Below are 12,120 nucleotides of genomic sequence, written 5' to 3' on the forward strand. Positions count from 1 at the left end.
ACGGAGATTCTCTCCATTCAACACAGAAATTTTGACACGATGACACCACCAAAGTTTGCTTTTTTTCTGACATGTCTATTCTTGGGGAGGATGGGTAAGTTTTACCTTTTTGGACTGCTTTTTGTATCCTTTAGGCTATAAGTTCACTCTTCGTATGATTGCTTCTATTTTTTTATGTCTTCTGCAATACAATATGTACATTATGATTTAATCCCTATCATGGCATACAATTAATTTTCATTTGCTTTATCTCTATTTTTAATTCAGCTCATATGACAACTCTGAAACAATCCTCATCTGTACATCAGGAGAGTGGTCTTGTATCAGTTAATGTTGGAGACAATGTGACTTTGCAATGCTTCTCTGAAGGTGATCTCGCACCAAAGTTTTACTGGTATAAGCAAACACTGGGACAGAAACCAAAGGTCATGTCTACCTTCTACAAATACGATAAAAATGGCAGTTTTCATGATGAATTCAAGTACAATCCACGCTTCATACTGGACACTGGAAATGGTAAGAATCACTTGACGATCTCAGATTTGCGCCTTTCAGACTCAGCAACTTATTTCTGTGCAAGTAGCTATTCCTACAAGTTTGAATTTGCGGAGGGAGCTATTCTCAGTGTAAAGGGTTCGGGTTCCAACATCCAAGCTTTTGTCCACCAGCCAGCATCTGAGACCATCCAGCCAGGAGGCTCTGTGACTCTGAACTGTACAGTACACACTGGGACCTGTGACGGAGAACACAGTGTTTACTGGTTCAGAAGCTCAGGAGAATCTCGTCCAGCAATCATTTACACCCATGGAGTCAGGAATGATCAGTGTGAGAGGAAACCCAAGACCCAAACACAGACCTGTGTCTACAACTTCCCAATGAAGAGCCTGAATCTTTCTGATGCTGGGACCTACTACTGTGCTGTGGTCTCATGTGGGGAGATACTGTTTGGAAATGCGACCAAGATGGACATTGAACGTAAGTCACATTTTAGCAGAGGCTGTCTCATTTCACAAATAGTTTTGACTATTCCCTCACTAAACTTCAGATTAACATTAACAGAAAAAAAACACTTTGCAATGTGTCCTAATGTCTGGATCTGTGCAGATGGGGTGGATTCTCTTGTCTTAGTGTATCTCTTGAGTGTGGCAGTGGCATTCACCACCATCCTTGTTGTTATCCTGGCTTTCTCGGTGTATAAGATGAACAAGAGAAATTGTTGCCAATGCACAGGTAATTCATATTCTTTGTATTTGATAGCATATATTCACTGTACATGGCATTTCAGTAAGAAGGCTTTTCATTCTGTCTACTTTTTCATAACCAGATTCTCAACCAAGGAATTCAGTTGCCTCTACTCCGAATGCAGAGGTGAGTCTTTTCTATTTACATCAACTGTTGTATTACTGTACCAAGATATTTTTATAGCACTGCAATAAAGTGTTTCTGTGGGCTTTTGTCGTATTTCCCTCATGTCCAATGTGTTACATTATTATTGCCACTAACAGTTTTATTTTTTACCAGGCCCAAGATGCAGACAACCTCCATTACGCTGCTTTAAGTGAAAACAAATCCAAAAGATCAAGAAGACAGAGGGACAACACCAAGACTGAATGTGTGTACTCCAGCATAAGGCAGTAGAGCTGGACATGTTTCATCTGTACTTTAATTGATCAAGCTTTGTTCCTAAAAGGGCATCATTTTATTAGTGCCTCTTTATAAGGGTAATGTAGATTTTCTGAAATAGGAACAGTTTTGTCAAAGTGATTTCATCCAAATATGATGACTGTAAAGCCTTGCCTTGCAATAAACTGAGAAAGCTTATGTCAGAGGTCTTGTTTGAAGTGACTTCTGATGTGAAAGGTGCAATGATTTCCACTATCACTATACCCGAAGGTTACAATGTGCAGAGAAGAATACACATTCACACATTTGTGGTGCTGGTGAAGTGAGAGTTTCCGCTACTGGAAAATAAGTAGTAAAAATAAAAGTACCATGTCACTGAAAGACCTACCACTTTATCACAAAGCCAACCCCTCATCATTGACAGTGTAGTATGTACGGCAAAGGTCTAGTTTAATAGTCACTCATAGAAATACACCACACTCATCAGTCCCTCTTAGTTTAATGATATAAGGAATAGTTACATCCTATACTGTCTATTGGTAAATACCTGTTAGTCTTAGCAGGTTGTTTGTTATAGACATGTTGATTGCACGTCACAAACCCAGAGATGTAAGAATCTTTTCATAGCTTCCTTGTGGATGGCAATCAAAAAATGAGAGCTCTCTATGCTTTGCTAAGATTTGGTCGTACATAAGTAGAACCCTCTGCTGTCTTTGTCTTTGTGTTTCAAGCAAGATGTCTACTTTCTTGCACAGCAGCCATATAAACCTATATATAACTTCAAAGAGCAACACTTTGACCTTGAGATAAGGTGTGTGTGTGTGAGTGTGAGTGTGAGAGTGAGAGAGAGAGAGAGAGAGAGAGAGAGAGAGAGAGAGAGAGAGAGAGAGAGAGAGAGAGAGAGAGAGAGAGAGAGAAGCAAGGAAGAAAGCAAGAAAGCAAGAAGTTTTGAATCTGAGCTTTGGATCCTAAGACTTATGAAGAAAGCTGGTGTGCTCTTGATCAGGAGTGTCAGAGGACGTTGATGAGGACCACCTCTCAGTGGACGAGCAATCCCAGGCAAGAGCCTTTTGCAATCCACAAGTGTATGAGGAGAACCCTGTCCATACAGATGTAGCAAAGCATGACATTGTGTTGAAAGAGAATGTACCTGTAAGATTTCTAAGTTACAGGATATCTGAGCGCCTCCTGGCCCCCTTTAAGAAGGGGGTGGACCTGATGTTGTCCCTTGGGATCATCAAATCCTCAAGGAGTGAGTGGTGCAACCCAATTGTCCTGGGAGCAAAGAAGGATGGCGCAATAAGGCTTTGTATTGACTTTCAGTACTTGAATTCTATGTCCAGGTTTGATGATTGGATTGATGACCTGATGAGCACCTGGGCAATGTCAAACATTTAACTATCACTAACCTACAATATGCAAGTCTCTCTGACCAGTAACCCCTTCATGTGTGTGTTCACCAGAACAGAAACTGAGAACCTTGGCTATGTCATCAGGAATTTGACATGATTAAGCCCCAGGTCCAGGAGGTCCATGCCCCTGAGTCATGCCTACTACCTCAAACCAGAACACAGCTCAAGTCTTTCAGTGGGGTGTCAGGTTGGTATTTATTCCCTACTGTTCTGCTAGAGCTGCTGTTCTCACAGATATGACAAGACCAACAGGTCCCAACCAGCTCCTGTGAACAAAGGAGGCAGAATCCATTTTCAGAGATGGCCAGCAGGCTCTGAGTAGCGCCCAGTACTGTAGTCCAGATTTTGATCAGCCCTTTACAAACTGGTGCTTCAGCAAGTCAAGTCAACCGTAGACCCACAGTGAACGCAAAGAAGAACTCAGAAAAACACCTCATTAAGAAAACAATGGAAGAAACCTTGGGCGGACCCATTCATAGAGGGATCCCCCGCCAGCATGGCTGAGCGAGTAATAGGTGCTGGGACAAAACAATAATATGGACAATAACATGGACAATTCTGAGATAACAAAGCAAATAGCACAAAGAGAAACATGCCGAAGCAGAAAGATGGGAGTTATGCAGCTAGGGCAGCACCGGTGTCCATAAAAGCTCGTCTACAGTACTGAAACTGAAACTGGCGAAAGACAGCCACACACACAGCCGTACTAAGCATGACCCACAAAATCAAAGTAGACATATTCAGCCACGAACACACATATACAGACAGCAGACAGTCAGTGAAATGATGCAGAAAGACCAAGAGACAGAGTCTAGACTACAGTAAAAGAAGGGACTGTGTTGGTCCCAAATTAGACAAGTTATGGTTGGTTGAATGACAGTGAGACTAGGTAGGTTTTGAGTTTGGATTTGAAGATGTTCAACAAATCAGCTTCCCTAATGTTCCCCAGAGAGGTCTGCTATTCCACAGTGGTGCCTGGTGGTGAAGTTTGGCTCTTGACTCCCTGAAGTATCTCAGGGAGTTAATCTTGGAAATAAACCACTAGGCACTTAAGTGGGTAGAGAGGACGAAGGACACCAATGGGAGGATAACACACTGGTACCTGGCCATGCAGCTCTTGAGGTTCACTGTGCATCACATCCCAGGCAAGGATAATGCCACAGCCAACTTCCTAACCCTGTCATACTCCTGCCACCTGTCCTAGCGAGATTCCACAAAGAAGGTGGGATGGTTGAAACAGATTTTCAGTAATAAGGAAGATTACAAGGTAAAGGCTGATGAAATGTCAAAGCGCTTCCTCCAAAGGGACGATGAGACAGTAGTGGTTGATCGGGCCCTAACTAAACCAAATAGACTTGATAGACAACTGTTACTACAACCCCCTCTCCCGGGAACCTCTTGATAACAGAATCACTTTTGTTTCCATGTATAATAATGTGTCTAAAGAGGGAAGACGCAGAAGTTTGGGGGATTTTAAAATGTGATGAAAATCTATGGGGCATTACAGTCATCTAAACCCTGTTTCTATTACAAATGGGGTAAAAAAAAAAAAAAAACAACTGGGGCCCATGTCACCTCTTTCATGCACACTAAACCTACCAGGGATACCAACTGGCTCTTACGAGAAGTGATGGGAAATCATAGATGTGGTAATTGTACACACTGCTCGAACTTGTATAATACTATAATGCTTAACCACCCACAAAATCATTGAGAAATACAAAGAATTCATTAACTGTATGTCCACTCATGTAATCTATATGTTAAAGTACCCTTGTGGGCCTACATATATTGGACAAACTAAAAAAAATCTTAAACTCTGAATTTCTGAGCATAAGGCAGCCATAAGAAATGGAAATGCAATAGATAAAGAGAACAACCAGAGCAAAACCATGGATCAGTCACTTCTCTAAAATGTATCTGCATTGCTAGAATCCTCCCCGACCCACAAGGCGGTGTCATAATCAAACACTTAATTGAAAAAAATATATATATTGGATCTTTACTTTAACAAGCATGTAATTTGTGATAAGCTGCGACCAGCTAGGTGCTTTGAGAAGGACCAGGACATTTGGAGGGGATATCTAGATCAGGTCCAGGGATCCGGATCGTAGTGGGGTGCTTATGAAAGGAACTCCTTTTCAGTTCTAGCCACCAAGCATACTGTTTGACTATTGCCAACAGTAGGCTACACACACACAGGCCTACACACACAAAAACAGAGAGCAGATAAGAGAGAGAGAGAGAGAGAGAGAGAGAGAGAGAGAGAGAAGGAGGGAGGGAGGGAGGGAGGGAGGGGGAGAGTGAGAGAGAGAGAGAGAATTATGTGTATACAGTCTGTTTTGACAAGTCAAAACAGACCATTAATGAGCGGTCATTTTATAAATGTGGCACATTTGGGAATTAGGTTGTGACTGTTTAACCGTAGGCCTAGACATTTTGGGGGAAGCTAGTCTCAATCCAGAAAGCACGGGTTAGGGTTAGGTTCCATTTCTGTTACAAATTTAAACACTGGCAGCACTGGTAATCATATGAAACCACAATGAAATGTTTTTTGCTTCATTGTTAACCAACAGATTTGATCCACTCAACAGCCAATCAGGTATTCTGCAAGATGAATATGATGAACCAATCAGAAACCTGACAGATATGGCATGATGTAGGAAATCTTGCTCTTGATGAATCTATTAAGTCTGCTGTCGCTTCAATAAGTCAGAATTGCAGTAGAGAAGAAGCAGAACAAATGATGGAGCTAGAAGCAGAGAAGATGATGGTGTATCTTCTAAACGTTTTCCTACTCTGTAATCTGTGTAAGTAACAAATTTCCACTTGTGGGATCGTCTCATGAGAATCTATATACAAATGTGATTATATGATTTAGGCTTTCTGCTTTTCTGTTTGTTTCAGGTGTGGCACAGTTCAGTGACATCTATCAACCTGTTTCTTTCCAAACTGCGAAGCTGGGAGACCCAGTTACTATTGAATGTCAGATAAACAGTGTTATGAGAAAAAGACTATGGTACAAATTAACTATTGGGAGGAGACTACAATGTGTGGCAAAAATAGATACTTTCTATAATCTGACTACATTTGGCGATCAATACAATCAATTTAATCATCGTTACACAGTAGCATTTGACACCATCAAAAATGACTTGAGCATATCTGCTACAACGTGGGAGGACATTGGCACATACTACTGTGGAGTGTTACATTTGAACTCCATTGAATTTGGACCAGGAACCTTTTTGATGCTAAAAGGTATTTTATCTGTGTAATTTACCATTAAACTTGCATCCCAAGCAAAATTAACATGAATGTGAACATGATGTCAGTGATCACAGTTAATTTGGTTTCTTCCCAAGGTCCAAAGATGAACAGTGACTCTGTTGTTCAGCAGCCAGTGTCTAAGTCAGTCCAGCCAGGAGACTCTGTAACTCTCAACTGTTCTGTTCACACTGGCAACTGTGCAGGGGAATACACTAGTGTCTTTTGGCTGAAAAACTCACACAATTCTGGTCCAGAAATGATTTACACCCCTGGCAATAAGAGCGACAACTGTGAGAAGACTGAGACTGGCTCTCAACAAACTAGCTGTGTCTACAACCTTCCCAAGAAGAACCTCAACTCTGCCGATGCTGGAACCTACTACTGCGTTGTGGCTTCATGTGGGGAGATCCTGTTTGGAAATGGGACTGAGCTTAATATTAAAAGTAAGAGCTAAAGCTAAGAGTTAAAGCTAAAGATAAGTGAAGGGTTTTATTCCAAGATGCTATATGTTGATTTTGAGGACATAAAACTACCTGGAATGCATAATTTCATAATTTAAAAAATACAGATGACCCCATCCTCAATTATTATAGCATTTTCTTAACAGAGGTCTTAATAGCCAATAACTTAAATTATACATCTCGAAAAATTGGATATTAATGTCTGCAATCATTCTGAGAGAGTATAAATCAGCTAAAAAGCTAAAATACTGTTTGTTCACTGTCTTTTCTGTGAAGGAAACTCCACCTTGAACTCACCACTTGACCTGAGTCCAACTGTTGTTGTACTGGCTTTGTCAAACATCGTTCTTGGGATGGCAACGCTTCTTCTTGTATGGGCACTTTGCAAGAGTCAGAGCAAAGGTCCCACAGGTATTACAAATTATGCATTATAATCATTAGCTGTACATCTGTATCAGAAGAAGAGTAACATGTTCTCTTATATTCTATAGCAAATGGTATTGACAGTAGTTATCTTTGATTCTCTCTTAAGAGGAAACTGATGGATCTTCTGAAAGCAATCAGGTAATGCAATTTTTTATTTTATTGTCTTTACCAAACAAAATGTTGATTGAAGTTCTCTTATGTGCTGTAACATAAAGTGTGTCTCAGTAACAAGTTCAGCACTCACATTGTCACATGTAAACATCGCATGGTCTATCTGTCTGTTTTCCATTATACCTTTCTGTCTCAAACTGTCAGAACATGTCTTTAATACTTTATTTCCATTTCTCTCTTCCTCAGATTAGTGATGCAGTTCACTATGCAGCAGTGAATTTGGCTCCCAGAAGCTCCTCCTCCAGGCCAGCCAAAATGAAATACAGTGGAGACGCTGTATTGTATTCTGAGGTCAGGTACCGTCAACAGGACTGAGAGGTTAAGTCCTGGACAGGTGGAGATATGAGGGAGAATGAATATCAAATGTATATCTCTTGTTGACTCTCATACATAAAGAAGGTTATAATATGACCAAAGACGTCTTGGTCCGATCATCTGGCAGCAGAGCCCTACAGGTCCAGACCAAACCACAAATTACTGCGCCGGCAGAGTAAGGTGGAGCTGGGTCAGTCGTGTGTAATTTGTTTACCGTTCCTTATTCTTCGCTTGGGAAGATCTAATGTTGGTGAGTCCAGCTTTTTCTGGATGGAGCAAAACTGCTGGAGACAGTGGGTGCATTTCATTTGGCCAAAATGCATCGTATCCTCTGTCCTCGCAGTCTCAACTCCTTACTGACTCATCGTCCAAAAATGAGCCGGCATCTTTAAGGATGTTCCAAATGGTTAAAAGACACATGAGGGAGCCTCATGTCTCCTCACTTCTGTCCACCAATGAAGCGTGGCCATACCATCAGAAATGTGTACAAAAAATGACATAAAATCCATCTATCTATTCAATCCTTCTTGTGAATAGTATTTGTGTGGGTTGCTATGGAATTTTACTTCGGGGATAATAAATTCTGACTAAATTTAACAGCTTTTCATTGTCTATTTTGCATTTTTTGTTCTTACAGCTAGATCTATGGTCATTTAGGTGTATAAAAGAGTAAAACTTTGGTTCATTGCTAGCAGGGGTGGAAAGAGTACAAAAAAAATCTACTCAAGTAGAAGTACTGTTACTTTGATGAAATTTAACTTAAGTAGAAGTAAAATTACTGGTGTAAAAATCTAAAAAAAAAAGTAGCTCATTTAAAATGTACACAGAGTAAAAGTTACTTAGTTAGTTTTTTTTTTTGGGGGGGGGGGGGGGCGGGGGGGGGGGGGGGGGGTGTTATATCATCTCTCCCATCCAATAAAAAAGTACAAAAACATATATAAAGCTCAAACTAGGTTCTTTTTTTATTAAAGAACACCTTTGCAAAATAAAGTGCATAAACAGAGTCAAACATGTCAATTCAATTATGAGAGGTAATAGTGCTTGTGTCAGTACAGACCATCCCATAAAACATTTTCTGGTAACACAACCATTCCTATCTTCAGGTATCTCTGTAAGCAAGAAATGTGTGTGTGTTATCTAAACAAATCTAAAAGACAAAACATTCTGGATGTCAAAAACTTTGTATGCATCTATGAATGTAAAAAATTCTAACTCTGTATGTTTAATGAACACATGACATTGATTATTTATACAATGATGAAAACAAATTTTGTTCACAGAGGAAACATTCATCAAAGCTGAAGGCCTGATATCACTGTGCTCTCGGTGTGCGGCTGTTGCAAAACTACACCATTTATGTATACAGTACTGCACTGTATGTATGTTAGGGCTAGGCGATGGGAAAGGGGGGGTATCACAATATTCAGAAGGACTTTTTTTATATTGATATACAGTATATAGATATCTGCTTAAATCACATGTTAAAGGGCAAGTTCAGAATTTTGGACCCCTAGCCCTATTTCCTATACTTACCAATGATGTTGTCGATTAGTAGTCCTTTCTCTGGACAATCCATGCTGTTCTTCATACTAGATACCCGCAGCTCAGGCTAGTTAGCCACAAACCAATGCAAAGTAAGTCAATGGGGCCACTCTCCAGTCTGTACAAGCCCTGAAATAAACGCTGAAACCTACTCCACAGTGCACCCAAAGTATGTTTCAGCGTTTATTTCAGGGCTTGTACAGATTGGAGAGAGGCCCCGTTGACTTTGTGTAATGCAGTTGAAACCACGTTGTAGTAGCCCCTTGGGTAAACTTACTCCTAAGTTAAATACCTCCACTTCGCTACCTGAATTGGATCCTTTTCAGGTGGTGGACTGGATAAGACCACGGTATTAACTTGCATGGTCAAGTGCTGCTGGTGAGCGGAGGGTTGGCGGTTCGAGGCCAGGTCGGTGACAAGTGCCCAGTGCAAAGTGCCTGCCAGTAGCTAGTAACCACCTGCTATATTTGCATTGGTTTGAAGCTAACTAGCCAGAGCTGCAGGTATCCAGTATGAAGAACAGCATGGATTGTGCTGAGAAAGGACTCTACCAATCGACAACATCATTGATAAGTAGGAAATAGGGCCAAAATTCTGAACTGACCCTTTAAGAAAATCTAATCAATGTTCATCATAGTGGACTGCTTGGTGATGGGTAGTGTGATACAGTATCAAAATTAATCTGTCATTTCCAATTAACCTTCTCAAATATTTCTGAAATCATTGTTGTGAGAAATCTGACATAATATCTACGTTTTAGCATTAATTTAGACAACAAAATGTGTATCACGATTCATTACATCAAAAAATCCCACAATACGGTAATACAGACAGAAGATAAATGGTATATATCGGTATATTGCCCTGCCCTAATCTATGTCCAGATTACAGTTCCTCTTTTTATTTAATCTTTAGACCATTACTCTCTGAATTTGCTGTTTAGTTTGAGCAGGAGCTGGTTTTCAAAATTAGTAGAGTTCATCCTAGCTCGCTTTGCAGTGAACAGCAGTCCAGCACAGCTGAAGAGGCGTTCACAGGCAGCAGAGGCAGGCAGGCCAGTGTTGAGTTTGAGAGACAGTTTTTTGATGTAAGGAAATGAGCTCAGTAGATCCATCTTGTCTGAGACACAGGCAAGGTACCCATCCAGCTCCCCTGTACCTTGTGACTTTCTGGACTTCAGTGACGAAGAAATCCTCTTCATCTGATGAGTGTTGGCCGACTTGCTCCATCTCATCCTCTGTCATTTGGTCAAGGTGATGTTTCACATAGGCCAAACCTGTAAAGTGACAAATACACACACAACACATAGAGTATATCTGACATTTAGGCTTTAATTTATGTGGCAACATAATTCATCATAATGTTGACATTACAATAACCAAAACGCTTTCCATACTTATGTAGACAGGCTCATTATATTGTTGCATGTATGATATTGTACTGAGTAGGAACACAGTGGACAGCATTGGGATTAATAATAAATAATAATAAAAATATGAACAACAATATTATTGAGCAATAATATTAAGTAATGAAATCATACCTGCTTCTGTGACATTAGCTTTCTCAGTCCAAGTGGTCTTGAACTTTGGCAGAATGATTGCTGCAGCTATCAGTTCAGGGTCTTCCATCATCCCACCAAAGCGCTTTTGGACACCATCTTGAATGGCTCTGATCAGTGGTAGACACACCTTGGAGGATGCTTCCAGTCGTCTGAGTTTTGCTTGCAGCTGGAAGATCACTGGCAGCAGCCATCCCATGTGTGTGTTTGTCTCAGACTGAAGGATGTTTAATGCCTTCACCACAGGCTTCATCACAGTGCAGTACTCGGTCAAGAAGGCGATTTCAGCCGGACTCAGCCTGTATGAAATAAAGCAAATGTCAACAGATAAAAACTATGTTTTAAATGGGAAGTTTGCCACAACCAAAATTCACAAAAGACAGGAAATTCAAGTTACCACCCCAAAGCAAAACAACTCTGTGCTAAGGATTTCCAGCAATCAGATGCTTTATTTACCTATCTCACTACTGATAATATTGATACCTTGTGGTCATTTTTATGATATGGAATAACAAGTCCACTCATGTTCGATTCAGGCTGTATGCTCAAGGTGTGTGTATTTATGTACTATTCACCCTGTATGTTTTATATATGGGAAGAGGTGTACTTGAAAATGTAATGGAAAATGTGTAGGAACCCTGAGATGGAACAGTCATAATTCCAAACTGTAAATAGTGATTACATAATATATGAATATCCTATTTAATGAATACTCACATTTTCACCTTGAATTCTTCACAGACATTTCTGATGGCGCCCTTTCCCTCCTCTTGTATGATTCGTATGATCCTCTCCACAGCTATGTATGTCGAGTTCCACCGAGTTTGATTTGGCCGGATGAACTGGAGCTTGCATTCATCTTCCACGATTTCTGCAGCCATGTATGACCAACCTGTTTTGTTCCACATTGCTTGGCATTTCCCAAAGGCTGCACGTGATAGCCGTTTGTATGTATCATTCTGCCCTTCTGCCTTGGCAGCATCTGTTGCGGCGATTAAGTTTAACAGGTGGCACACACACCTTTGATGTGGAGGAAGTTGGTACTCAAGACCGTTGTCTTCTTCCAGGATGTTGAATGTGTCCTGATGGTTGGCTTGGGGCTCTTCTTCAGTAGAGTCTTGGTCTGACTCGGCTTCCTTGGACGGGCTCTGCTCACCAAACACACTGAAGGCTTTGATGAAGTTTGAGCCGCTGTCTGTTGTGGTTCTTACCACTTTTCCCCTTATCCTGTACTGACAGTGAACGTCATCAAGGGCACCTGCTAGCACATCGAAGGTGTGGGACCCTCTCAACCTCTGGCACGCAAGTGCAGCGGATCTTCTCTCGAAGGTTTCCTCAT

The 12,120-nt window shown here is 40.8% G+C and overlaps 2 protein-coding genes across 4 annotated transcripts; both read left to right on the forward strand.

The window, feature by feature from the left end:
• On the forward strand, positions 1-1,792 carry LOC139927804 (uncharacterized). 2 transcript variants are annotated; one of them, XM_071920086.2, is made up of 5 exons: positions 1-94; positions 268-975; positions 1,105-1,230; positions 1,325-1,368; positions 1,522-1,792. In XM_071920086.2, the coding sequence occupies exons 1-5, from the start codon at positions 40-42 to the stop codon at positions 1,636-1,638; spliced, it is 1,050 nt and encodes a 349-aa protein (XP_071776187.2). In that variant the 5' UTR covers positions 1-39; the 3' UTR covers positions 1,639-1,792. The 2 variants fall into 2 exon arrangements, with proteins under 2 accessions (XP_071776187.2, XP_078137834.1); XM_078281708.1 differs by having other exon boundaries at positions 1,105-1,368.
• Positions 1,793-5,791: 3,999 nt separating this feature from the next.
• Positions 5,792-7,678, forward strand: LOC139927801 (immunoglobulin lambda-1 light chain-like). 2 transcript variants are annotated; one of them, XM_071920083.1, is made up of 6 exons: positions 5,792-5,845; positions 5,943-6,296; positions 6,401-6,748; positions 7,043-7,177; positions 7,299-7,330; positions 7,550-7,678. In XM_071920083.1, the coding sequence occupies exons 1-6, from the start codon at positions 5,803-5,805 to the stop codon at positions 7,676-7,678; spliced, it is 1,041 nt and encodes a 346-aa protein (XP_071776184.1). In that variant the 5' UTR covers positions 5,792-5,802. The 2 variants fall into 2 exon arrangements, with proteins under 2 accessions (XP_071776184.1, XP_078137839.1); XM_078281713.1 differs by lacking the exons at positions 5,792-5,845; positions 5,943-6,296 and having other exon boundaries at positions 6,376-6,748.
• Positions 7,679-12,120: the final 4,442 nt, after the last annotated feature.

This window comes from Centroberyx gerrardi, chromosome 23 (genome assembly GCF_048128805.1).
Source record: "Centroberyx gerrardi isolate f3 chromosome 23, fCenGer3.hap1.cur.20231027, whole genome shotgun sequence".
NCBI classification, from domain to species: Eukaryota; Metazoa; Chordata; class Actinopteri; order Beryciformes; family Berycidae; genus Centroberyx; species Centroberyx gerrardi.

What these genes read in the sequence shown, in the direction of transcription:
- LOC139927804 (XM_078281708.1), top strand. Translation starts at nt 40, where the DNA reads ATGACACCACCAAAGTTTGCTTTTTTTCTGACATGTCTATTCTTGGGG. An exon ending in GACCAAGATGGACATTGAAC is followed by an intron (nt 976 to 1,104) that starts GTAAGTCACATT and finishes GGATCTGTGCAG; the next exon opens with ATGGGGTGGATTCTCTTGTC. An exon ending in CCTCTACTCCGAATGCAGAG is followed by an intron (nt 1,369 to 1,521) that starts GTGAGTCTTTTC and finishes ATTTTTTACCAG; the next exon opens with GCCCAAGATGCAGACAACCT.
- LOC139927801 (XM_071920083.1), top strand. Translation starts at nt 5,803, where the DNA reads ATGATGGTGTATCTTCTAAACGTTTTCCTACTCTGTAATCTGT. An exon ending in TTTCCTACTCTGTAATCTGT is followed by an intron (nt 5,846 to 5,942) that starts GTAAGTAACAAA and finishes TGTTTGTTTCAG; the next exon opens with GTGTGGCACAGTTCAGTGAC. An exon ending in TCAGAGCAAAGGTCCCACAG is followed by an intron (nt 7,178 to 7,298) that starts GTATTACAAATT and finishes TTCTCTCTTAAG; the next exon opens with AGGAAACTGATGGATCTTCT.